Source organism: Rhinolophus hipposideros (genome assembly GCF_964194185.1).
Source record: "Rhinolophus hipposideros genome assembly, chromosome: 11".
Taxonomy (NCBI): domain Eukaryota; kingdom Metazoa; phylum Chordata; class Mammalia; order Chiroptera; family Rhinolophidae; genus Rhinolophus; species Rhinolophus hipposideros.
In genome coordinates, this window is record NC_138057.1 from 82,286,448 (window position 1) to 82,312,685 (window position 26,238).

Consider the following 26,238-nt stretch of genomic DNA (forward strand, 5'->3'; position numbering starts at 1 on the left):
GTGCTGTTATCTTAAAAAGATAAGACAAGCAGCAAAAGAGCACTTCTTTCGTGTTCCTTGTGACTCATTCACCCTTAATAGCAGTTACTACAGTAAGTCTCAAAATTGTACTGAGAGTTTGTTTTCGGGTAGTGTGTAAACTTTCATACGACTCCTTCTTTTCTCAGTGTCAGGATGTCCTTTTGGGTTTTTGTCATTTTAGCAGTGTTAAGACTCCCACGTCTTTTCCTTTAATATCTAAATGTGTTTGACTGTACTTAGAAAACTTGGAGTTTGTGGTGTCTTTGGCTCAAGTGTTCAGTCTAGCAGGGCCGTCACTCTAGCTGTCACCATGGGGGAGGTAGTAGGCAGAGGGCAGACGCAGGTGTTTCTTCGTGCTCCTGTTGGTTTACACACTTGCAGCTGGGGCAGTGGCTCTGGGAGGGGAGGAGTGTGCTTTAAGTATCTCAGTTCAGTAGCTAGGAATTTATATTGGAAACGGGTCATGCCAAAATATTTCATGGACACAAGGAAGTTAAATCGAAGAGTAGGTTTATGAATAATGCATCTTAAAATCAGCTGTTCTTTCTGAAACTGTCTTTTAAAAAGTTAGATGACTTGAGGCTACAGAATGAATCATTGGACAGAATAAAATTCCCTGTCATCATGAGATAAATGACGCGCAGTTGCATTGTTTTTCTGCTGGTGAATAGAGAAAAAAGATCAAAAGAATAAGATTGTCCAAGATTGTTTCAAATGGAATTGGTATATTGCTAAAAAGCTCTCACTTTGTGGTCTGGAGAGTAGGGGATGCTACTTTGTGGGGAAGTGATAGTGTTTGCTTCTAAAATGATTCTCAGTCTAGGAGTTGAGAAAATTTTAAGAGTTTCTGCAAGGAAAACATTTAAGTATAAACATGGGAAATTTAGATTTTGGTAAGATTTCCTTGTTAAACAGCGGTAGGGATTAGTGTATCCTAGAATCCTCTGTGAGTAGAATTTGATAAGATTAAACCTAGAAGGGACCTTAGAAGTCATCACATTAATTCTCTCACTTTATGGATAAAGATACTGGGTTGCAGGAAGAGAAGAGGTGTGCCCAAGCCACTCGGCTGGACGCCCGGTCTTGTTCTCACAGTGACACCTGATGAATAAATCCTCTAGGTCTGTGCTCCATACTTTTTTTTTTTTTTTTTTTTAAGCTGCGTAGAATGGTTGAGGGTCTTCTGAAGCCTTGCGAGGAGGAAGTTGTGTCCCCGAAGACGTCCTGGGTACCTGTTTCACAGAGGAACACAGCCTGTTCTACCCTCAGTCCATATAAAGCTGAGCTGTAAATGTTTTTTGTTTTAAAATGACAGCTTGGAACCAAATGAAGTCGCTGATGCTGTTCCTAGTATATAATACACAGTCTATTAAATTTGAGTGAGCTGCAAAGTGTTTGTTAGTCGGAAAGGGTTTCCTGTTGACCTAGGACAGCGTGTGCGGGCAGTGATGGTAGCAGATTCATAGGATTCCTTTTCAGATGGGGATAGGAACTTTTATTTGTAAAGTGCTTTACCTAAAGTACATTCATGAGTGGTTTTTAAATTTGCATGTTAGAAAGATTTCCAAGAACAAAAACATATGGATTCAACTCCAGAGTCCTTCGACCGTCTCACCCTTTGGTGTTTACTTTTCTCTGTGATTGGCTATACTTAGTCTGTTTGTGAGGGTGGTGCTAGGGAGAAAAGGAGTGATACCTACAAAGAGAATAGTGTGAAGAGGCAGGGCTAGGATTTTTTTGTTTTCAAAGTACAGGGTAACTGTTCAAGATTATACCTGATATATTAAAAATAATCAACAACAGAAAACACTGTAAAGAGGATTTTTACCCCTTTGTTTCTATAAAAGTTTTGTTGGCCCTCTGCCTATTCTTCAGAATGTTTGAATCAAGTCATTTGGTCACTTTTTTTTGTTTGTTTTAATGTTATTGACTTTGTTTCTTATGCTATACCCTACGTCCCCGTGACTACTGTGTAACAACCAATTGGTATTTCTTTTTTAAAAAATTTTTTTATGTGGGAATATTGGGGAACAGTGTGTTTCTCCAGGGCCCATCAGCTCCAAGTCAAGTCGTTGTCCTTCAATCTAGTTGTGGAGGGCGCAGGTCAGCCCCAAGTCCAGTCACCGTTTTCAATCTTTAGTTGCAGGGGGCGCAGCCCACCATCCCATGCGGGAATCGAACCCGCAACCTTGTTGAGAGCTCGTGCTCTAACCACCTGAGCCATCCGGCTGCCCCCTCATTTGGTCACTTTGACAGCTGCTTTACCTGGACTTGGCATTTACCAGGCATAGTCATGACAGTGCCAACAGTCAGGCAGCTCATTGTGTTGTTGGTATTCAGCCAGTCCAAGTGCAAAAAATGAGCCTTATGTGGTGGGATAAAAGGCATTTTAGATAAATACAGCTCATGTTCCTACTTTGCAGCTTCCATCACTCTGTACTTTATAATACTTTTTCACTGAAGAAAACGGAAGAGCACATTTTAAACTTTGGTTTTCCTTTTGAGATTTAGAATGAACCTGTATGAGAAGTGTGATATGCAGTCTTCAGGGAGCTGGCTCTTTCTGGGTCTGGTGATAAGTTACAGGAAAAGTTACTGCGTCCCTTCTAGTCAGTCAGACCAGCAGGTTCTCCCTCGTCCCTGCCAGCTTGGTGAGGGCACCATGGAGGCAGTGGGCATTCCAGAGGGGTACTTTGCTGGGTTACGTAACTGAGCCCCAGAGAAGGGCAGTGACTTGTCTGAGGTCATTCAGCTAGTCAGGGCACAGCCAGCTTCCATGTTCCGGCCCAGTGTTCTCGCTCCATGCTCTGCTGCCCAGAGCTCCCGGACGGCGGCAGTTCTGTCCGGGAGTTGGGGGAACAGACGTGTATCCCTCAGGACGTATGTAATGTGAAATGCATTACAGTCTTTGTCTTTTTTCTTAATTTCCTTATTGCAACCGTGACTGGATGTATGGATTTGATGCTAATTTTTCTTTCTTTTTCTTTTTCAGTTTAGATTAAGGAAAGGCTGTATCCTGCATCTTTCTGTGAGTGGTATCCGTCAGTCATGCAGCCACCTCCCCAGGCTGTCCCACCCGGCGTGGTGGGGCCACCTCCAGCCGGGACCCCTCCGAGCACACACTGGTCCAGCAGCCCGTATAGGAGACAGGCGACGGCTAGTGCACCAGTGGCTCCAGGAACTCGCCCATTGCAGCCGGTGACGGACCCATTTGCTTTTAGTAGACAGGCGCTGCAGAGCACATCGTTGGGCAGTTTGTCCAAAAGCAGCCCACCTGTTTTGCCAGGCCCGGCCCCGCCAGCGTTTCTTCAGCACTCTGGTCTGCCTGTGCCTCACACAGATGCTGGGGGTGGCTCCCAGGGACCCCACGAGCCTCTGCCGGGATCTGTGTCGCAGCCCAGGGCAGATGCGGGCTCATTTTCCAGTGTGTTGACCCCTTCAGCACCGCCCGGGCCCGAGATGAACAGGAGTGCTGAGGTCTCGTCCAGCTCCGAATGGGAAGCTCACACTCAGTACATTCCAGGAGCGGGGCCTGACAGTTCTCATGGGGGCCATCCACATGGGAACCTGCCTGGGCCCGACAGGCCCCCGAGTGGACAGAACCCTCACGACAGTGCTGCCGCACCAGCAACGTCCCCTTTCTTCCCTCAGCCTCATCAGCAAATGCCAGGGCGGTGGGGGCCGGTGCAAGGAGCCCCACAGCCCCCAGCTCAGCATTACTGGGCCTGCTCAGAAGGACCTGTTCAGAATGCGGTGTCCCAGGCCTCCAGCATTTCCCACCTCCTTGCTCCGTCCAACCCACATCAAGGTCCTAGCCACGAGCCACCCAGCCCACTGGTGTCTTTACCAGGACCCGTGGCTGGTGACGGAAGAGATGAAGCAGCCTGCCTGCAAAGTGGAAACCACTCAGCAAGTAACTTTGATCTTGAAAACGCATTCAGGCAGAATTTCCGAGTTGGGAACACTCGGGTTGGCCAGGACTTCCGGCCGAATCCAGGAGTGAATAAAGAGCAGTTGCCAGACCCTGCTCCTGTTAACCCCCTCGCTCAGGGAAATAGCCCCGAAAGTCATTTGCACTACGCCGTGGGGGCCGGGACCAGCCGGGCCCTGCCAGAAGCTGACTCGGGTGCGCTCTCCATGTTTTTCCAAGGGGGAGAGACGGAAAATGAGGAGAACCTCTCATCTGAGAAAACGGGCTCTGCTGGTCAGTCTGCCTTGGACGGGTTCTCCCCCAGCCCTGGACTTGGCCATCCCCCTGCATACGTGGGGGCAGGCGGCATGTACCAGGCCTTTCCCAGCGCCTCCAACTGTGAGACCACGCCGCAGGGAGGGGACACGCACCCATTCTTCCCTCGGTCTTCGGGCATCCAACATGATAAGCCAACCACTGAAAACGCTGCTGTTGATGTGTGGGCTGACACGGCAGGTGCGGGCACTCGGGACGCTACCGGCTCACACTATGAGAATGCGGAGAACTCAGAATTCACTCAGAATCAAGAGGTTCTGCCACGTGAACCCCCCAGTTTGGACCCTTCCTCCCCAGGCGATCAGCTCAGATACGGGCCCCTTCGTGGAGCAGCCGTCCCCAGGCGCAGTATCATGGGCCACGCTGGAGGTGGGGGCCCAAATCTCGAGGCCCTGGACACTCAGCTTTATTCCGTGTGCCCCGACGGCATGTCATCCAGTTACAGCAGCAAGAGCCACAGGGGACATCCAGGTGCGGCCAGGCCCCAGGACCTGGGCACCTTCATTCAGCAGGAAGTTGGGAAACCTGAGGACGAGGCTTCAGGGATTTTTTTTAAGCAAATTGATTCTTCTCCTGTGGGGGGTGAGACGGATGACACCACCGTGAGCCAGAAGTACCACAGCAGTCTGCCCCAGCCCTCAACCCCAAGTCCACCCAAACCTACAGGGATCTTTCAGACAAGTGCAAATAGTTCTTTTGAACCCGTGAAATCCCACTTAGTTGGAGTGAAACCAGTCGAGGCAGATCGTGCTAATGTGGTAGGCGAGGTGAGGGGGGCCCATGCCCAGCGGAAGAAGCGCAGACCGGCCGCCGTGCCGCCTGATGCCTGCCCTGGCAATCTGGAGCAGCCACCGGACAACATGGAGACGCTCTTCCCCCCCCAGACCTGTCCTCTGCCTCTTGCTACACCTACGGACGCTGGTCAGGGGCTGGGGCCGCCCTCGGAATCCGTGCTTCTGACGCCTGAGAAGAGACCGTCGACCAGGGCTCAGGGAGCCGGCAAGTGTGAGAGCCCGGCAACAACGCTCTGGGCCCAGAACGAGCTGCCAGACTTCGGAGGCAACGTCCTCCTAGCCCCGGCTGCTCCTGTGCTGCACGTGCCTGCGAAACCTCAGCCGTCAGAAGTGATTCAGCCCCCAGATGAGGGGGTGTCCGGTCAGTTGTCCCCGCAGCCTGGCTGCCTGCCCCCTCTGCAGAGCGGCGACGGCATTGGTGCTTCTGAGAATCTCGAGAACCCTCCCAAAATGGGAGAGGAAGACACCCTTCCGTCACAGGCGAGTTCTGGTTCTGGTTATGCCAGTCTGTTGTCCTCACCGCCCACTGAATCTTTGCAAAATCAGCCTGTCTTGATTGCCCAGCCTGATCAGAGCTGTCACCTGGCTCAGCCCATTAATTTTTCCGTGTCCTTGTCAAACCCCAATGAGAAGAGTCGGTCCTGGAGAGACGCTCGGGTGGGAGACAAAGCCACCACGAGCAGCCGGGCCGTGGGGGGTGATTGTGGAGAAGCCGCTCCTCTGTCTGGGGTTCCAGCCAGCTCCCTCGCGTGCTCGCCTCTGCCTAACAGTGTTGCCCAGAGTAATTTTCCACAAGTTTCTGCTATCCCTGAAGTGGTTTCCGCCCAACCTGCTAATTTGCTGGTTCAGCCACCATCTCATCCAGTTCCAAAGAGCTTGCTTCCCGAAGGTCAAAAGGTTCATAATGCAGAGGACGTTCTTCCAGAGTTGGTTAATAGCTGTGCTGGGGGCACAGACGGCATGTTGGTGCCGTTCGCAAACACCACCTCGGGACCGCCCAGTAATAAGGCAGATCACCCCAGTAATCAGGAGGAGACTCCAGGAGCCCTAGACTTGACACCACATAGGACTTTGGACTATCCCGTAAGAATGTACAGCCCGTCGCACTCTGACGGCCCACCTTCTTACCAGCAGACCACCCCCAGTCACCCCAGGCAGCCTGGGCCTGGGGCGCGTAACCCAGACTCTTTCTATCAACAGGTGACGAAAGACGCCCAGGACCAACGTGGCCTAGAGAGAGCCCCACAGGAGCCAGCCCCACTGCCTCCACAAGGCCCCAAAGCCCCGCTTGCAGAACCATCCAACCCAGGAAGTCCACCGGCACCAGGACAGCCCCCAGACTCAACCCAGCCCCCCGCAGGTCCGGCTCCAGCTGACCCAAGTCAGCCGCTGCCACCCCGGCCGCCTCAGGCCTCCAGCAGCTCAGGCCAGGCGGCCGTGCAGGCAGACCAGCAGTGGCAGCAGCCGCCCCCCGACCTGGCGTCCTACTACTATCACCGACCCTTGTACGACGGCTACCAGTCCCAGTACCCCTCACCGTACCCTCCGGACCCTGGCACAGCCCCCCTCTATTACCAGGTAGGGCTGAGTTCCGGTGGCCGAAACCTTTGAACAGCGGTTCTCCCTCGTGTGCTCCTTGGCAGGGTTTTGTCAGGTTGGGTCAGTTCGGAAGTGACCCGTCATCCTGCTGGTGGGCACGATGCCCGTCCCATGCGCTGCTCGCAAGAACAGTGCTCTTGCCTCGCGCTCAGCCCAGCATGGCCCGTCTTGTGGTGGCCACACTATGCGTCAGCACCGAGTTGCATAGCGTGCCTGCTGTGTTCTGTTTGACAGCGTCCCCAGCTTTGTGACAGTCGCACCTGCTGGCTGTGCACAGCACCCGGGTGCTGAGTTCATGCTTTGGGACATGAGGATGGCCCCTTGATCTCCTGTGAGGTGTTGGACAAAAACCTGTGTAAGGAGCAATAGGAAAAGTCATTTTTTAAACTCCTCCTTCGGAATAAAAATATTGAGGGAAAAAGTTAGGTTTAGAATGCAATCCAAATGAAAGAGCTAAGGGGTGGAATTCTGTTGGCTTCTCTCAGGTACGTGGTGATTCCAGCTGGGGGGGGGGGCTATACTACATGGGCGATTGTTTCTGCCTCTTCACGGTGCTGCAAGCTCATGAGTTGTTTAAATTAGGTCCTGTTTAACCTACATTCATTGGAAAAAGTAGGCTCCGTGTGGACACGTTTGATTATTACGTGCTTCGTGTCACGTCCGGTCCAGGCCCAGCGTCACCCACGGCCCACCGAGGCAGGGGTTGTGGACTCGGGGTTTGGGCAGGCGCCCGTGACCGCACTGCTGACTGCACCTGAGGCCCTGCGGTCAGAGGCTGTGGGCAGGGCTGCGGGGGGCTGGCCGGGGCTGGGGGCCCTGGGCTGTGTCGTGGGCTGTGAGCGAGCACCTGTGCGTGGGAACACTTAGACCTCTGAGACCTGTGAATTCGAGGTTCCGCAAGGAGCCGCGGGGACTCCTGGTTCCATAGCAGGAGTGAAGCCCTGCGGGGAACCTAGGCAGGCCAGCAGCACGGAGCTCGCCCCCGCCCCTTCTTTCCAGTCCTGTGTTCAGTGCCCTCTCCGCACCCTAGAAGTTCCGGCCAGGAGCCCCAGTCACTTCTGTGGGAGCCGTCTGCCTCCCCCACGTCCCTCTGGCTTTTCTCTGCGTTGTCGTAGCTGCCGGTCGGGTCAGTCAGTGCGCGTTACGTGATTTCTTGTCCTCTGAGGGGCAGTGGTGGAGAGTCAGGCTCTCAGACACGGACGACTGATCATAACTGGTGCCTGGGTCCCCTCATCTGTGCCTCAGGTCCTCACGTGGCCTCCCCTTAGAGACGGCTGTGGCGATGCAGTGCTTCGCAGGGGGGCTGAAGCCTTTCTGAGGCTGCTGTGGCTTCAGGACCCACTGCAGTGGACCCTGGTTCCTTGCTCACCTGAGGTGGTGCCCGGGCATTTCTGCACGCGAGGCCTCAGGAGGCAGGACCTTGCAGGGTCCCTGGCAGTTGCCGCCACACCTGGGGGTCACCTGCACACGCGCTGGCATCTCCAGAGTGTGGCCAGGCAGTCTGTTTGAGGAAGGTGCGCTGCCTGCCTGCGGTTTCCGTTCTGCACGCTCCCTGGCGAGCCGTCACCTGTGCCTCTGGGAGCTGGGCAGGCTGGCTCCACTGGTGTCTAACGCTGCCCAAACCTGCCTCCCGACAGGACATGTATGGCCTATACGACCCCCGGTACAGGCCCTACGACAGTACAGCACCCGCCTATGCCGAGAACTACCGCTACCCCGAGCCTGAGCGGCCCAGCTCCCGTGCGAGTCACTGCTCAGACCGGCCGGCTGCCAGGTGAGTGACATCTGTACGCTGGCTGCGGTGGTGACGGGCAAAGACTGTAAAGGGTCGTACAAAGCTAGTTCACGTGTGGACGTTTGTCAGTGGGGATGGTGCAGGATGCATTTTTAAATTGAATTAAGCACCGCCACGTAGGCATGGCCATGCTGTCAGCCAGCGTTGGGTGAGGCAGACCCTGTGCGGCCCCCGCGCAGGCACCACTGCCCCATGCTGAGGCACACACACGATGAGGTTTGCTGGCTGAGTGGTCAGGCTTACCCTGTGCAGACCCCACCCCACTACTGGTCACAGGGATCCAAGGATTCTCAGGGCAGAACGTGGCTGGCCCTCAAAGCCCATGTTGTCACCCCCACACTGTCCTGACCTGCAGACGTCTCTGTCCTGCTTCTCTTACACTGTCCTGGTTTTGCAATTACAAATGAGAGCTGCTGGAAGAGCCCTGGCACCTGCCTTGAGCTGAGGACAGACGTAAGCAGGTCAGAGCCCTCCCACTCGGACGTTGGCAGCGTGGGAATGCAGCGGGGCTGTTAGCTTGTTCAGCTTCGCCCGCCTTCCAGCGCCCACCTGCAGTTGTGGGCAGCGCGTTGGAGGCGGACCGTCTGCCAGGTGGGGCGTGGCTCCTGACACTCGGGACAGAGAAGGTGTGGCCACCGATGAACTTTGTGTCCCTGCCCCGCCTCTCAACTCCCTGGGCTCCTTAGGCTGGTTCTTCCGTGTCTGACAGCGTGTCTTGAGCCGAGGCTGTGGCGTGAGCCTTTGCCTGTTCAGCTGACCTCGTACTTTGCCCCGAGGGACGCACGGACCTGTATGTAGCCCGGTGTTCTAGGTGCTTTAGATGAGAAGGTGCCCAGGGTCGTAGCGCCTGTCTATCACCTGCGCAGTGAAGGTTACACGTCCAGTAAGCACTGGCACTCCCGGAGAGGCTGGGGAGCGCGGAGGAGGGCGGCCAGGCACTCCTGTGGGTTAACACGGAGCTCCTTTCAAGGGGCCCAGCTGGCTCAGCCTTGAGAAGACGCCCGAGCAGACGCTCGGTTGTCCCCACAGGAGTGGCCGTCACCCTGACTTACCTGCGGGGTTCGCACCACCACTTTGTGACGGCGCTGGAGACTGACGTCTCCTTTTCCTGCCAGCTTTGGTTGGGGGTGTATGTACGTGTATACGCGTGTGTGCACGTGCGTGCGTGTTTTCACACACAGGTTTGTCATCTTGTGCCCACTGTGATCACATCCCTGTAGGAACTGCCTGAGGTGAGAGTGGACCCTTCGTGTTTGTGGCTGCACCCTCCCTGACAGATGGAGGGCTCTGAGGGCAGTGAGCACGTGGCGTGTTCTGTGTTTCCTGCTGTGTCAGCATTTTTCAGGAGCCCGCTGATGTGTGCGCAGAGCGCTGTCAGTCTGTGCAGATGGACGTGGCGGCGTGGCGCTCCCCTCAGGGTGCTGGGGCAGCGGGTGGTCCTGTGGGAGCAGTGGGAGGGGCTGCAGGGCCTGAGGGCCGGGCACTCACGCCCAGGAGCAGGCTCTGCTGAGTGCGATGTGAGGAAAGCCAGTTTTGAAAATCAAATATCACCTAAAACTAGCGATGAGAAAACGGAAATGTCATTAAGCTTGCCAAGAATCTCGCTGCCGCAGGTCTGATACCTGGTCTTCTGCTAAGTCCCACCTTTTCTGTGCCATGAGGCAGGCAGGCTTGCTCTGAGTCCCTTGCCCGTCAGCTCTTGGGCACTGGGGGCCGCCCAGAGGACACAGTGCAGTCTGCGCAGAGGGTCTTAAGGTCGCTTTGGTGACTTTTGTACCTCAGTGCCTTTTACTCTGCTGAGTATGTCAGAAACTTGAGAACCTATGTTAGCACTGAGAACACGAGAGTTCTACAGGTACTTGACAAGCAGTTGTCATCGGCTGTGTGGTTGGGGATCCTGTATGTCATTACTGTGACTGTTTTGGATCTTCTGATGAGATTTTCCAGAGTGCTGTGACCAATGCCTGCTGCTGTGGGGATGATTTGTGTGGACTGAGACCTTGTCACGCTTTCCAACGTAGGTAATTCATTTTTTAACAGCACTGTGGTTTTTCAGGCAGGGGTACCCTGAGGGTTATCCCCAATCCAGAGGTGGATGGAGCAGCCAGAGTGATTACTATGCCAGCTACTACTCCGGCCAGTACGAGTATGCAGGTAGGAGCAGCGGCCGTGGACGGTGCCAGCACTGCGTGCCCGCGGGGCTGCTTAGGGACATCTTCCTGTTACCAGTGTCTATCTGCATCCAAGAGCCAGGGCACTGGAAACAATCTGCACGTGGAAATAATTACACTGCTGTTTTGCATTAAGAAATGATACCATAATTACAGCATTAACCGGTCTTTATCATACTAACAGTTTGATTTTTTTGGCAAAGCATAATTATCAGTAGTTCTAGAGCTGCCCTACTCACAGGTGGCTATTTCAGTTGATTAAAGTACAGTAGTGCCTTGGTCTTCGAACGTCTCCATTGACGAACATTTCGGTTTACGAACACCGTGAATTTTATGGATCTGTGGTATCATTAGATAGTAAAATTCATGCTAAATTTACAGTTTGAGGGGTTGTTTTTAAAAGTTTGGAATGGATTAATCCATTTTGCATTACTTTCTGTGGGGAAACCGTGCCTCGGTTTTTGAACGTTTCAGAACTTGAACGGTCTTCCGGAACGGATTGTGTTCGAAAACCGAGGTCCCACTGTAACTGAAATGAGAAAGTGGCTGCTCTCGCACCAGCCACGTGTGACACGCTCCGTGGCCGCCATGGCCGGTGCCTCAGCACTGCAGGGTGCAGACACAGGGTGGTCCCCTCGCTGCCCAGGTGCAGCCTGCTGCCCGGCATCGTGTGCTCCCGGTGGCATGTTCCCAAGTGCCCTGCCGCTCCCTGTGCTGGGCCGTGTCCTGTGCTCTGGGTGCGTGGAGGGTGCCGGGCTGCAGCCCCTCGCTCGCCCCAACGCGGCCGCCCGCCTCCCGCTTCCACAGCCTGTTTCCCACTTTACATATGCATCTCTTCAGACCCAAGTCCTGCGCACACTTGAAAGTTGGTACTTCTGGTTTGTTTTAATGTTAATATTAGTTTTAAAGTAATCTTTTAATTTTGAGAGTATTAAAACTTTCTGGACCACATTAGAAGAGGTGTCAGTTATGGGATTTATAGTTATGTGGTTATAGTTATGGGATTAACTGTTGAAAAGCAGTAACTGAGCAAGAATTTAATAAAAATGCCTGCTCTCTAGCAGCTTTTTTTCTTTCTAATCACACATACTGAGAGAGAAACGGCCGGTGGCCACGAGGCATTGTACGCCGAGGCAGGACACGGCAGGGCCTCTGGTCTCAGCTAACGTCCCAGGTTGTGCTGGTTTTCGGGAGGAAGGTTTGTTTGCCCTGGGAGCCTGGAAGCGTTCTTCAGCCCGGGGCGGCGTGGCTCCTGCAGTGAAGGCCAGTGCCATCTTTCGTGTGTTGTATTAACCCGTTGACCCCCTCGCTTGCAGATCCGGGTCAGTGGGATCGGTACCCCTATGGTTCTAGACTCAGGGATTCCCGCCACTATGACCGCAGGTACTGGTATGACGCGGACTACGACCAGTACAGGAAGGAAAACTACACCTATGCTGACAGGTGGGTCGGGCCCTTCGCTGTAAGAGACCCACAGCTGCAGGTGTGTGTGGGTTCCCGGCGAGCAGCTAGCGTCATGGTCACTGACTGGAAGGAGGACGAACAGTCCCTCCCGGCGTGTCTCGCATTGGGCCGTAGGCGGAGGACCAGCCTCAGAACGAGGGCCTGGGAGCTGCTTTGCTCCTCGGCCTCCGTGTCCGTCAGAGGCGGCGTGATCTTGGCTGTGCACTTGCAGCTTGTCCCTGACGCGCACAGACGGGCTGTGAACTTGGGCGGCCCCGCTTGAGGGGGGGCTCGGATGGCGGGGGGTGCAGGGCCGTGAGGACCCAGGGGCTGTGCGTGGCGTGCCACTGGGCCCCCAGCGCCCGCCTGTGCCTCTTCAGGCCTGAGAAGTACTGGAGGTACGACCCTCGCTTCACGGGGAGCTTCGAAGATGACCTGGAGCTCCACAGGGACCCTTTCAGGGACGATGGGGACAGGCGCAGCGAGCACAGCGACCACTCGGCCCGGAGCCTGGGCGCCCCCAGCCGCCGCAGCAGCTTCAGCACCCACTCGCAGCAGGTGGGTGGCGCTGTGGGCCAGCTGCGTGCCCCGTCTGGCTGGCAGGGAACTGACTTCCCCTGTTTGCTTTGTTTTCTAAGAGTCAGGTTTACAGAAGTCGCAGTGGCACCGCCGGCCCCTACGAGGCTCCGCCTCTGCCAGGCTCCTTCCATGGGGATTATGCCTATGACACCTACAGTGCCCAGGGCTTCCCAGAGTACGGCTACCCTGCCGACGCCGGCTGGCCCGCCGTGGAGCAAGGTGTGTGCGGTCGAGGCCCTGGGCGCCCACAGGTCAGCGCCGGGTGGCGTCACATGCCTGTGGTGAGAAACGGGGAGGTGTAACTGATAGGAATTGGCGATGGCCTAGTCTGATCTTCTGTGCGGTGAGGACAGCTGTGTCACAGCATGCCCGTCCTGAGTGACAGGGCATGTCACGATGGGCTGATAGCGTCCTTCAGGCTGCAGGTTGGCTCCCAGTGGGGCCTGAGCTCTGCCTACCTGTCAAGTCCACCCCGTGTGCTGCATGCCGGCTCGCTGCCTGGCTCTTGGGTGAGATCCCCAGTGCCGACCACTCAGGTCAGTAGTTTGGGAGGAATCTTCTCATTCCCCTCGTCGAACTGCGGGTAGACTTGTCACGTGCCCTACTCGCAGTTCCCCTTTGAAATGTTTGATCAAATGCTGTTTCTTGAGAACTGCAAAAGTACACGTGAAGTTCTAAAACAAAACAGTGGACTTTCCTTCTTAAAGTAGTATTTCAGTTGAAAGCCCTCTTTTCTTTCCGACTTGAGCTGTTTCATTCAGTGTGTCATGCTCCCTGGGCCCTGTGATACTCAGACTGGAAGCTGGGACTGGACCAAAGCTAAGAGCACAGAGGGCTGTGGGGCGCTGAGCACCAGGGAGCGCTGCGTTTCGTAACACGTGGTTCTTTAAGGGAGTTTCTTCCCTTCGGAAGAGAACAGTTCTCCTTTTATCCATTTAAAGCCCTGTTAATACATAGGCTAAGTTCTGCTTTTTAATGGGATATTTAGCAGTCATTAACTTCCAGTCGAAAGTCCGTTTATCGGGAAGCCTAATCTGACATTCCAGCTCAGGGGGCCTCTGGGAAAATGTAAGCTGTTGATGGAGTTCAGAACTGCCAAGCTGATGGTGCTGTTTTCACTTCATTTAAATGTAGCCCCATCAAGACCCACTTCTCCTGAGAAATTCTCCGTGCCTCACATCTGTGCCAGGTTTGGTCCCGGGGGCCAGCTCATCAAGGTGGTCCCCAATCTGCCTTCGGAAGGACAGCCCGCCCTCGTGGAAGTCCACAGCTTGGAGGTGATTCGGGGGCAGAGCCATGGCGTATTCGGGCCACCTGTACACGCTTTGCTGATGGTCGTCTTCCCCTCATGCACCGTTGTCTGTAAAACACGGCCTTGCAAAAGGCTTGTTCCTGTGAATCTTCACCTGAGAGGTTTTCTCATTCTCTTTCATTATCCTTGTGCCTTTCCTGCCAGATGTCGGCATTTTAAACATCTGCTCTGGTGTTATGTTAGGCTTGGTTTTATTGGCTGCTCACTTTCCTCCAGCGCATTTCTGAAAATCACTGTTGCCGACCAGACATGGCTGCCCTCCCTGAGGGAGGACCTGCGTCTCCCTAGTGGAGGACAGGTGTCCTCGGCTTCGTGGAGTGGTTGGCAGTGGTGGTGCGTGCCCTGAGCTGCTCTGTCCCCCACCTGTCCCCCCGCAGACGCTGCTGCAGCACATGCCGGAGCAGGAGGAGATGCGAGCATTCCCGGGGCCTCTCGGCAAGTACGTCCCCACCCAGCGCCCATGCCACTGTGTGGTGGCAGTGGCTACGCACGGCCTCCCTGCGGTTGTTGCCATTCACTGAGTGTTGTTCTTTTTTCAGAGACGACACCCATAAAGTGGATGTTATTAATTTTGCACAGAGCAAAGCCACAAAGTGTTTGCAGAACGAAAACTTACTTGACAAAGAGTCTGCAAGTCTTCTTTGGAACTTTATTGTTCTGTTGTGCAGACAGAATGGGGTACGAGTCTTTTTACCTTTATAACGGCTGCTCTCGTTGGCCTTGAGTCTCAGGAATCCTTGGTCCCCTGGGAGTTGGGCAGGATTTCCGTGCCAGGCTGTGTATGGGGAATGGTGTGCTGTCCAGTAGCTACTCGGGAGAAACTTCTTAGCAGTGACTTGGGGACGTGGGAGAGAGATAGGTGTGCAGTTGGGGGGAAGGGAGATTCGGCTCCCCATGTCAGCCTGTCAGGTCCGTCTGGCTCCTGGCTGTGTCGGGAGCGGCTCTGTGTCCTCGTGATGGCCTGGCGTGCTCATCTGAGGAGGGGGTCCTAACTTGAGCAGTTCCTGTGGGAAGGTCTGGTCGTAGTGAAGCCCTTTTGTCCTTCTGTCCCCGCCGCCCCTGCAGACCGTGGTGGGGACAGACATCGCAGAACTGCTGTTACGGGACCACCGGACAGTGTGGCTTCCTGGGAAGTCACCCGATGAGGCCAACCTGATTGATTTCACTAATGAGGCCATGGAACAGGCAGAGGAGGAGTCCGGGGAGGCCCAGCTCTCGTTTCTCACGGACAGTCAGGCTGCCGTCACCAGCACCCTGGAGAAAGACACCGAGAGGTTCAGAGAGCTGCTGCTCTATGGCCGTAAGAAGGTGAGTCCCCCAGCCTTTGATTTCTGAACGGTGAACAGCTGTGTTTTGGGGCCTTTGCGTCATGTATGTCTCTCCGGCAGTGGAGTCTTTTCTTCTTTCCTGGTGGCGTGTGACGACATGCACTCTATTGTTTGCTCTCATCACGGGAGTTATTGTGACACTTAGCTAACCACTGAACTGCTTTGCAGGATGCTTTGGAGTCTGCGATGAAAAACGGCTTGTGGGGTCATGCTCTGTTACTTGCAAGTAAGATGGACAGCCGGACGCATGCCAGAGTCATGACCAGGTAAAGAGTCTTGCTGGACCGACTATTTCTGGGCAGGTCTAGCTGGTCTGGTCGCAGCCTTGGCGACTCTTGCAAGCACACAGGTGTCTTACTGGTGTCAGAGAGAGCTGGGGGATCCCATCTACACTGGGGCACTGTCACAGGCACACGGGCTGTCCCGGCCCTGTAACCACACGGCTTTTCATTCTGTAAAATCTCAGTGAGTTCCTTAGTCTTGATGTTTTGCAGCTTTTAATACTGAGCTACGTGCACTTGACCGAGGGCAAGTGTCAGAGCCGAGCATGAAAGGGGCTGACACGAGACCAGGCTGGTGTCTTGGTTGTCAGACCCAGCCAGGTTCCTTTCCTCTGGCTGTGTCCCTAGGTTCGCCAACAGCCTTCCGATCAACGACCCCTTGCAGACTGTCTACCAGCTCATGTCCGGGCGGATGCCCGCTGCGTCCACAGTGAGTGGGCTCGCGCCCGGGCTCCCGCGGCCCCGCTTTCTGGGGGTGCTGGTTTCCTAGAAAAGCTTTCATCACAGGATGAGCCCCATGTTCCTGTCCTGCCTTTGCTTCTCCTGTGCTCGCTGAGCTCAGTTGTTACAAACTAGGATGAAGCTCTTCCCAGGGTGAGGGCTTGTTCACTCTGCTTTCTGCTGGTTATAGTGCTGCGGAGATGAGAAGTGGGGGGACTGGAGGCCGCACCTCGCCATGGTCCTGTCCAACCTGAACAGCAGCGTGGACGTGGAGGCCAGGGCAATGGCCACAATGGGCGACACTCTCGGTGAGGCTGGTGCAGAGTGCGAGGGGCGCAACGGGGTCTGTCGTCGGGGGCGCAGGGGCCACACGCAGCCTTGCGTTCCTTTGGCGTCTCTGGCATTTTCTGTTCTCATCGTTGGATTTCTGGGAGAATCCCCCTGACTAATGGTTGGTCTGCTTCATGTCTTTTCAGCTTCGAAAGGTCTCCTAGATGCGGCACACTTTTGCTACCTCATGGCCCAGGTTGGATTTGGGGTTTATACAAAGAAAACCACAAAGCTTGTCTTAATTGGATCGAACCACAGGTGAGGAATCAGCCAAGGGTAGTGGCCCTTGTTTTTCTTAGAGGGAAACGTCTTCTCCTGTAGCCAACCCAGAAACCGCTGTCCTCACTGCTTATCATGTGGCAGGACACGCTGCCCCTCTGGGTGACTTGCTCCAAGATTCAAGTAACTCATTTCCTCCACAGTTTGCCATTTGTAAAGTTTGCGACCAATGAAGCTATTCAAAGGACAGAAGCCTATGAGTACGCACAGTCCCTTGGGGCACAGGCCGACCCCTTGCCCAACTTTCAGGTGAGCAGGGCCGCTTGGGGTACAGGCTGGTCCCTGTTCCATCCCCCGGGTGGGCAGGGTCACACGCTCTTGAGGATCCCACCTGCGTTCTGTGCTGACAAGTCTTCTTTTGTTTGGGGTTCTCAAATTCTTACGTGAAAAATGATGATGTGTTTTTGAAAACATTTGAGCTGTAATGCTGGAGAATAGACCCTATTGAATTGAGGAGTCTGTTGTATTTTGGGTCTTAGTAATTTTCTGTCAGTTATTTTTAGTATTATAGGGACCTTGGAGTGAGTGTGAGTGTGTAACACTTGCATAGGCAGGTGCTAGTAGAGAACGAGCTGTGGGGCCGTTGGCGGCTGTACGAGAGGCAGTTGGTTGTCCAGGTACATGCTGGGTGGCGGCCTCCATACTTACAGGTCCGGTGGCTCCATGAAGGGCGTGGAAGAGAAGTGAGTGTCTTAGCTCAGTTTCTTTTGACCTAAAATATCTCAGGGAGTGGGATCTGGGGCTGTTGTGGGGGGCACAGAGGAAAGGCGTGAGATGTCCAAATGCTTCTCACTTGTGGGGGGACTGTGGGTGACGGTAGGCAGTGGGAAGAGCCACAGGGCGCTGACCTGTTGGTTCGTTTCAGGTGTTTAAATTCATCTACTCCTGCCGCCTGGCTGAGCTGGGGCTCGCCACACAAGCCTTTCACTATTGTGAGGTGATTGCTAAAAGCGTCCTGCTCCAGCCCCAGGCGTACTCCCCCGTGCTGATTAGCCAGCTGCTTCAGGTAACGTCCTGCCGAGGGGCCCTGCACTCAGGCTGGAGCGGGGTCGTGTGGGCGCTGGGGACGTAGCCTCGTGAGTGAGCAGAGATTCCGGAAGGTTCCTGGGTGGCTCTGTGGCGGTCTGCATCTTAGCGTAGGGATTGTCCAGCTGTCCCCTGCCAGTGCAGAAACTTAGCAATAAGCTTCAAAGGAAGAAGGAGCCCGTCTCCAGAAATCTGTCCTGGGGCGTTTAGCAGTTTATGGCGTGTGGCTCTGCGGCCCAGCAGGCTGAGTCTGGGCCCTGCTCTGCCACTGCGGGCCTGGCTTCTTGCTCTGTGAAACGGGCACAGTGCGACCGGACAGGCGCCCAGCACGTGGTGACCCTCAGCACCCAAGTGGTCACGTCAGTTTCTCCCCCAAGAGCTTTATTTTTGAAAATATGCACACGTGACCTAAAAAAAGCTTTCTATCGTATTATGGAACTTTTTGGATGTCTGTAAAAGTAGAATAGTTAATGAGCTTTTGTCCTCATCCCCCAGTTCCGGCAGTTACTAACACAGGGCCAGACTCATTTATCTGGGTGCACCAGTTCAGATGGTGTACGTTTCTAGGTCAGTTCAGCATGTGGGTGGGTCACGTCCCGTCTACGTGGTCAGGTGCCAGCAAATAGGCTCCGCCCCAGGGCCTCTCGGTACTGCTGGGCCTGTGCAGACGGCCTCAGGGGGTAGCTCTCAGCAATTGGCCGGTTCCAGGACATGGTAAGTGTGTAAGGCGTGTCACGTAGCACACTCAGGAGAGCTTAGGCTGCTGACTCAGCCTGTGCCATTTAACCCTGAGGACATGTCCCAGGTGAAACCAGGGTTTGAAAACGCTTTTTGCTCGCGGTCCCTGCTAGTGACGGGCCTTTGTTTCCCATGTTTCCAGCTCGCGTCCCAGTTACGACTCTTCGATCCTCAGCTGAAGGAGAAGCCGGAGGAGGAGTCCTTTGTGGAGCCGACCTGGCTGGTCCAGCTGCAGCGTGTGGACAAGCAGGTCCAGGTGGGCCTCTGGCTGTCAGTCGTGGGCTGACGCAGATAGTGTGACAGGTGGCTAGGGCCCCTGTGCTTTTCCCCCTGTGGTGTCAGGTATAAATAGCACCATTTCAGAGGTGCGCGTGTTTGTCAGAACGCCCCTTTGTGGGGAGAGGCTCTCCTGAAGCCCAGGGTGAGCGGGACAGGGCACGAGAGCCAGCCTGCCCCATGGCCTCCGGCTGTCGGGAGTGTCCAGGGTGTTTCTCCCTTAGGAGGGTTCTGTGGTGTGGAGTCACGACGCAGCCTTCCCCCAGCGCTGTCCCAGCACACCGAGCTCCGAGGTGGGACAATGTGATGGCCCGGGACTTGCACCGCCCTCGGTCCTGGGCACGGACAACCCACTGCTGGCGCCACCTGTGCCCAGTGCGCAGGGCTCTGGCCTGGCCGTGCGGCTGCTGCCTTCAGGTGAGTTCTGCGACGGGGAAGCAGCAGGCCACACAGCTCTCAAAGCACCTGCTTTCCCTCGTGGACCGTTGTCATGCAGGGTGTCATGCGGGGTCTCAGCTCCTGCTCCCCACGTAAGAACGCAGGACATGGTGAGGCCAAAAAGGAACACCCACGGAGCCATAGATGGGGGAGTCATACACTATAGTCTCACTGGCCGCTGGGCTGGAGACACAGGAAGCGGGAGCCACACACTCCGCAATACACCCTCCACTTCTCCGCAATCCGCAACCCGCACTCCACCGCTTGCTAGCTCAGCCCTGGCAGTTATATCAATGGCTAATGGCTCACTGGTAACAGCTGACGGCCAACCAGTCACAGCTGATGGCCATCTACTACCCGAGCCAGCACCTTTCCACGTGAGGCCGAGAGCCTGGAAACTGCTCTCTGGGGCTCTGTCCCCACAACCATTCTGGGCCCGCTGCCTGGAGAATCGAGGGGACGTTCGGTACCACCCCTCAGTCTCCAGCTCTCCCCCTGTGCTTCCTCTCTGGGTGAGCCCGCTGGGTCTCACGGCTTCGCACAGCCATGGGAATGCAGGGGGCCTTTTGACCCCTGAGGTGGAGGACAGTGGACAGGACTCGAGGACTTGGGGGACACAGAGCCTGTGCCAGGCGGCTGTTGGCCCGATTGTGCTAGGATCATGTGCGGGTTAGAGCCCAGGCCTCGTGCCCTGGAGTGTGTGTTTACATTTTCCCAAGCCCGTGGTAACACCCCCGCCCCGCACCCCCCCCCCCCCCCCGCCATCTTCAGCACTTCCTGCTATGATGATGGTTGGTTGGCTCCTATCGTTTAGGAACAAGGCCATGAAGGGTAATGAGTGACAAACTGTAGCCACCACCACTGAGCTCCAAGTGACGAGCTAGCTCAGTAACCTTTGCCTTCCTCCACATCTGCGTGCAGTGCCGCCGACCATGCCCGCCAGGGTGCCGATGTTCGCAGTGCCGCCTCCCCTCGGCCCTGTGGAGCCAGGGCCTGGCTGTGGACCCCCAGGGTCTGCACTTGGCTTTGCAGAGCCATCTGGGCCTGATCCTGCAGCTCTGTACCCAGGGCCTGGCCTGCCACCTCTCCAGGAGAGTGAACACCTGTTCCAGGATGTGAGGAGCCAGGACCCAGGTGGGTGTCGAGACACTGGCGTGAGAGCCGGGGTGAGGACGGTGGTGGGGGTGGGGCGGGACGGTTCCTGTTCACAGACGTGGCTGGCGGGAGAGCCTGACTCCTGTGAACTTGAAACAAGTGACATAATGTATACCAAAGTTCTAGAAGTTGTAGGCCAAATGGGTTAATTGAATGTCACGGCTAGTTTTTCTGGTTACTCGGCTTAAGTGGCTGTGCAGGGCCGGCAAGCTGGCCTTGAGCTACGCCCGGGCAGTCACCTTTGTGCCGTGTGCGGGGGGCTGTGCGCCTCCACCTGGAGTCAGACTGGCTGGGTTGTGTACCTGACCTGTGCCTGACTGCTTAGACAAAGCAGAGGGGAGACTTGAAAGAGAAAGCATCTGTGGGGGCACCGATAATCTCAGTTGGTTAGAGTGTGGTGCTAATAACACGAAGGTTGCTGGTTGAGTCCCTGCATGGGCCACTGGGAGCTGCGCCCTCCTTTAAAAAAAAGCGTCTGCACGGATTTAGGGACATGTGCAGGCTTGGCTTCTGACAGCAGCCTTGGGGAGGTGGTGGCCGTGAGGCCATGTGCTGCCTCTGCACTGTGTCCCAGGAGCTCCCTTCTCCCCACAGGGATGACGCCACACGAGGCACATGGCAGAAACTCACTGGCCGAGCTGAGCAAAGAGGATTTGGGTGGAAAATTTGATAAGCCGGTACTCTCCCACCTCGTTTAAAGCTGTTTGTTCTCCATGAACTTCATTGTGTAGGAACCCACACTCCTCGTTCTATAGTTGCAAGTAAAGAGATAACACTGAAAATTTGAAATTACCATTTAAATTGTTTATGCAGGAGAAGGCACTTCTAAAGTAGCTTGAACCCTCAAATCACGAAGGCTTGGTGGAAAGCACAGATGGGGAAGATAACATAGTTGTAAAACTAGTTACTTTAAGAAGAAATTCCCTTCTGTAGTGAAACTTCCATATTGATTTTAACTTTTCTAAAATGAAAAACTTCCACAATTTTTGTACCTTTCTATGGTAGAATCCCTAAAATTTTGGTTGGTTTTTTTTTTTTTTTTTTTTTTGAAATTGATTCATTTTATCAGACCCGTGTGGTATAAATACCACCTCTGTTTCCTCTGATCCCAAGCAGGAGGGACAAACACTTTTATACCAACCACGTTCTGGAACCTTCTTTACAGACACACGGCTCTGAACACCCGTCAGCGGGCGATTGCTGTAGTTTAAACTTTTGTTATGTGTTTCTACCATTAAGATATTCTGTCCTTGAAAAAGTAAAAATGAGACTGTAGCTGTATCGAAAGGAGAGTCTTAATCCAGGGGTCGGTCTCTTTACCTTTAAAATGTCCACCGCCTGCTCTCCCCAGTCTGCTCAGTGCACCTTCAGGTTTCACCTTCCAGCCAAGCCTTCCCTCTGAGCTCCAGAACCCACATGTTCAGTTTTGCATCACCCCTGCTAAGTGTGGCCCGGCTCCTGCGGTCGGCGCGCCACCACCCTGGGAGCCAGGGCGGCCCCACCCGTAGCCCGGCCTCTGGGCGTGACCGGTGGGCTCTGTGCCCCAGGTGAGCCTGCTCCTGCCTGGTTTTGCACAGGGCTCCTCACGGATGCCGCAGGACTCTGAAGCCCCTCCCGGCTGGGGGGGTGCCAGCCTGGGGGCCCTGCAGCCTCCGTCTCTGACACCCGCTTCTGAAGTGAAGAGCCCTGTACAAGCAACTAAAACAGAGGCCAAGGAGCCTAAGAAGGTAACGCACAGCCCACGTCCAGCTGGGCCCAGGGAGGAGCCCAGCTCTCACAGGTAGCGTCTGCGCTGAGACCAGGGCAGGCGTTTGGCCTTTCCTGTGTAGAAAGCATTCGCATGCGCAGTAAAGTGCGCGAAGGGGGCACCAGTGTGGGGTTTGTGCTCATACCACCATCCAGCTCAGCCACAGGGCCAGCCTCCCATGTCCTGTCAACACCCACCTCAGAGGTGAGCTCTGTTCTGACCTGGTTACCACCGACCGGTTTGGCCGTTACTGAACTTGACAGAAGGAGGCGCATCCTCCCATTGTCATGTGTGGTGTCTGCTGTGCGCACTCCAGTCTTACTGGCCTTCTTCCTGAGGGGGGACATTGGGACTTTGAGTTTGGGGTTCTTACACATCAGCTATCTGTCTTTGGTGGCGAGGGCACTTGTTTCTCTAGCGTTGGTGCCTGAGGCACGGGCAGCTCTGTGCAGCCTTAGAATGTACTGCCACAGTTTCCCCCGGTGGGGTGCAGGTGACCCTTCCCGCAGCTGACTGAGGGGCACCTGCAGTCCCGCCTGTCCCCCTGTGAGGCACTGTCGGGCGTCCGTGGCCGCCCTGCTGCTGGGAACCCGCAGGCCTTGTCCTTCTGTGTTGTTGCGCTGAGCGTGATGTTCTCGGTGTTTCTCTTTAGGGTGGCGAGTCCTGGTTCTCTCGCTGGCTAACTGGGAAAAGGAAGACAGAAGCTTATTTGCCAGATGACAAGAACAAATCGGTGAGTGGCCACGAGGGGTGTAGGTGTTTCGATGAAGCGTCCATCCGTGGTTCGCACGGTGTACTTCAGCTTCAGGACGAACCCCAACACATCTTCAGAAGCTTGGAAGTGTCATGTGATCAGACTAATTTGGCTTTATCTGCTGACGTTTTCCTTTGCTTCTCACAACGTGATAGATCGTCTGGGATGAAAAGAAGAACCGCTGGGTGGATGTGAACGAACCAGAGGAGGAGGTACGCTGACCCTGGGGAGGTTGCGGGCAGGCGCTGCTGGACGCTGCAGTCTGTGGCGTGGCCAGGGGCTGGGTTCCTAAGCACGTTTCTGAGCCGACTTTCCCCCTGCAGAAGAAGGCTGCACCCCCACCTCCAATGTCCCTTCCCAAGGCTACGCAGGCTGCCGCCCCTGGGCCTGGAGGGCCCCCCAGAGCCTCTGTGAACATGTTTTCTAGGAAAGCAGGTAACAGTCAAGCTGGAAATCGGTGTTTTGTTGCATAATTTGCCCTGCAGACATACCCGAGTTCAGTAACTACAGCTCATGTGCTAGCTTGCAGTTTGTCACATGCCGAGTGTCCTGGTGTGTGAGGGGGCCCCGCGGGGGGCGCTTGCAAACTGCTGGGTATCTGAGGGACAGGAGGGCAGAATTGGTGAGGAGGGGCCCTCGCCCAAGGCTGGCACCCAAGAAGTGTGCTCTCCCGCGCCGCTCTGTGGACTTGCTGCAGCAGCCACACGAGGGTGGAGCCAGGTGGCAGTAGGGCCCATCGGCACGTGGCCTGAGCCTGTCCCTCCCCTGCAGCAGGGACCAGAGTGCATTATGTGGACATCCTGAACCCAGGCGGGCCCCGGCGCGCGGAGCCTGCTCTCGCCCCTGCGGACTTCTTCGCCCCACTCGCCCCACTCCCGATCCCGGCTCACTTGTGCGGACCAAACCCAGGTAGGCGGGCAGGCTGCACTTGTGTCAGCCTGGCCTCTTGACCTTTGACCCTCTCTGCGAGCCGAGGCTTTACCCTCCCTTTAAGAGGAATGGCCGGTTAGTGTGTAGAGGGCCTCAGTTGCCTTTTCCTCCGTGCCTGGATGTCGGTGCAGCCCCAGAGGTGTGTGACACACAATGACGCTCCTCCGTCCCGCACTGTCTCCTCACAGATGCAGCAGAGGGAGCCCCGCTGGCAGAGGGGGCTGGCAGGGAAGGGCAGGCACCGGCGGGGGGCCCGGCCCATCCAGAGTCTGTCTCAGAGTCCAAGGTGAGTGGCTGCAGCGTGACAGGTGGGCCGTGCTGACAATTTGCCTCCCTCCCTGGCCCTAACCTGCGGAGCTGTCTGTTGTGTCCAGAGGACCCCGTTTCTGCCGGAGGTCCCTTTCCTGGTGAATGTGCTCTAGAGAGTTGCAAACTAACCACACGTGTTGTGTAGTTATCCCATCACTGCAATCACGGCAGGAAAGGTTTTTTTTTCATGTTAAACCTATGTGAAATGGAATGGTGCAGAGTATGGTCTCAAGTTGGATAGACCTGGGTGTCCACCCTGGTTGCGCCTTATTGGCTGAGCAAAGGCCTCCGTTTCCTGCTCTGTGAAATAAGACGACAGCAGCTCCAGGCCGCTGGCCTCCGTGGGCACACGGCTATTGGTGTTGGAGCCTCTAGGATGAGTGACGCTGAGCAGGCACTAGTGCGGGCTTTTCATGGCTTCTCCGAGGGGGCACGTCCCGTGGAGCGGAGCAGTTTGTCACCTGGGCCAGTGGGACGTGCCGTGTCACTGCTCCGTGTGGGAGCTTGGTAGTTGCTGCATTTCCTATTTTTCTCGGCAGGTTTTAGATTCTGCAGCCTCGCTCCCGGGTTCTGAAGTGCACGGTTCCCAGGGAGGAGAGGTAAGGGGTGCCCGCAGCAGGGTGTCCACTGGAGTCTGGGCCGGGCAAGCTCGTACTTGTTGTCCAGTGGCTTCTGTCTTTAGAAAGGAATGTTAGTGAGCAGGAACGTCAGTCTAAACACTTTGTAGAACTTGAAAAGTGTCCGTGTAGTCCTCAAAACACCAGTCTCACTCGTTGGGAACTCGAAATAGTGGGGGCATTGAGTTCCCACTCAGCAGGCGAGCTCTGCCCTCACCCTGGCACACCCGGGGCTTGAGTTCTCAGGGTCATGAGGTCCAGCGGGCTCTGGCCAAGGGCTGGACAGACCCCTCCCCCCACTCTCCCCCACTAATGGTTGTGTTTTACTCAGAACTGTGCTTTAAAGCAGGAATGGCACGCTCACTCTGGCTTTTCCCCCATTTGAATCCTGGCGATTCTAACGGTTTTGGAAAGGTCTTTGGAATTAAACCAATGGCTTGGAGTGTGACGTGCACGTTGATTTCTTCCTGTCTGTGTTGTGTTCTCGCTGTTTTGTAGCTTTCGCGCTGTAGCTCAATGAGTTCACTGTCACGTGAAGTGAGCCAGCACTTTAATCAGGTACCTGCGGCTGGCCGTCCCCACTGAGCACAGAGCTGACGGGGTCGCCTGTGGTTCCCATTCAGGGCGCTGTGCGGTGGGTCACTGTGCACTTTGCCGCTCCTGTTAGCCCTGTCACCCCAGCCACCCACCACGTGGCAGGATGCAGTGTTCGTCTCTCCAAATCTCCTGAAAGGGTGTTAAATATCCAGACACACTGGTCATTGGATTGACCTCCAACGTCCTCGCAAATCGATGAGTTTTGTAATTGTGCTGCTCCTGAAGTGGTTTTTCCCAGGGACCGGCCCTGGATGTGGCCTCACCGTGTGAGTGTGTTTGCAGCCCGCTAGGTCAGGGTGCTCTCTCGAAAGGAAGAATTCTTTTTTCGGATCAAGCACGAGACGGTTTATTACTATTAGGCCAGGCAGAGTGAAGCAGTGACAGCGTCCTGTGGTCAGTCTGGGTGGGAAGCGAAGGAATATTTCATCTTCTGTGTATCGTAGGACCAAGCTTTTCTCATTGGCTCAGGAGAAAGGCTTCCTGGGACTTCTTCCTTTGTGTATTAGAACACTGGATTCTGTAGCTCGTCACATTAGCTGTGGTCAAAAGTGTCTACTAACTGCTTATGCGGACGCTGATGGGCCGTGGCTGCGCATGTTCTGGCTTTGGGAGCGTCTGACTGCACGCTGCTCTGCTTGTCACCATTTCTCTGTGACCCACTAAAACATTACATCCAGTGTCGCAAGAAAGCTCTTCGATCTGCTTCTGTGGCTCACTTAAAAGCATTCGCAGTCCTGCTCAGACATAGCATAGTATCTGTATTTGTCAATGCGACACAAGTGCTCTGTGACGTTGTCTTGCTGAGGTGTACTCTCTGGTCTCAGGCTCCCGGCGCCCACCCCCCCGCAGGAGGCCCTCCCGGGGCAGCAGTGCCCTTGTACAGCCCAGCGCAATTCACACAGTAAGTGCCCTCGCTTCCCCAGGGCGGGAGTGGGACGAGGCCTTCCCCCGCCACGTGACCTGACTCCCCGGCTCTGCCGCTGTGCTCGGGGCCCCACGGGCCTGGGGCTCTCCTCTGGTGCCGGCCTTGGC

General features: G+C 55.3%; 1 protein-coding gene across 7 annotated transcripts in view; it reads left to right on the forward strand.

Annotated features, from left to right (window-relative positions):
* SEC16A (SEC16 homolog A, endoplasmic reticulum export factor) overlaps positions 1–26,238 on the forward strand; it is a 30,218-nt gene that overhangs the window by 1,524 nt on the left and 2,456 nt on the right. The window contains exons 2-31 of one of the 7 annotated variants that reach the window (XM_081066854.1): positions 3,014–5,541; positions 6,262–6,639; positions 8,298–8,434; positions 10,512–10,609; positions 11,943–12,069; positions 12,450–12,627; positions 12,708–12,867; positions 13,783–13,925; positions 14,338–14,399; positions 14,500–14,638; positions 15,026–15,268; positions 15,457–15,554; positions 15,918–15,999; positions 16,201–16,318; positions 16,487–16,598; positions 16,763–16,868; positions 17,485–17,625; positions 18,526–18,639; positions 18,884–19,076; positions 20,019–20,231; positions 20,847–20,929; positions 21,830–21,979; positions 22,652–22,732; positions 22,909–22,965; positions 23,077–23,188; positions 23,525–23,662; positions 23,872–23,969; positions 24,532–24,591; positions 25,108–25,167; positions 26,031–26,107. In XM_081066854.1, coding sequence (XP_080922980.1) covers positions 3,070–5,541; positions 6,262–6,639; positions 8,298–8,434; positions 10,512–10,609; positions 11,943–12,069; positions 12,450–12,627; positions 12,708–12,867; positions 13,783–13,925; positions 14,338–14,399; positions 14,500–14,638; positions 15,026–15,268; positions 15,457–15,554; positions 15,918–15,999; positions 16,201–16,318; positions 16,487–16,598; positions 16,763–16,868; positions 17,485–17,625; positions 18,526–18,639; positions 18,884–19,076; positions 20,019–20,231; positions 20,847–20,929; positions 21,830–21,979; positions 22,652–22,732; positions 22,909–22,965; positions 23,077–23,188; positions 23,525–23,662; positions 23,872–23,969; positions 24,532–24,591; positions 25,108–25,167; positions 26,031–26,107 — 6,230 coding nt within the window. In that variant the 5' untranslated portion in view covers positions 3,014–3,069. Of the gene's footprint in view, positions 1–3,013; positions 6,640–8,297; positions 8,435–10,511; positions 10,610–11,942; positions 12,070–12,449; positions 12,628–12,707; positions 12,868–13,782; positions 13,926–14,337; positions 14,400–14,499; positions 14,639–15,025; positions 15,269–15,456; positions 15,555–15,917; positions 16,000–16,200; positions 16,319–16,486; positions 16,599–16,762; positions 16,869–17,484; positions 17,626–18,525; positions 18,640–18,883; positions 19,077–20,018; positions 20,232–20,846; positions 20,930–21,829; positions 21,980–22,651; positions 22,733–22,908; positions 22,966–23,076; positions 23,189–23,524; positions 23,663–23,871; positions 23,970–24,531; positions 24,592–25,107; positions 25,244–26,030; positions 26,108–26,238 lie in introns of those variants that run through there. The other 6 variants (XM_081066856.1, XM_081066850.1, XM_081066852.1 and 3 more) reach the window with 6 other exon arrangements.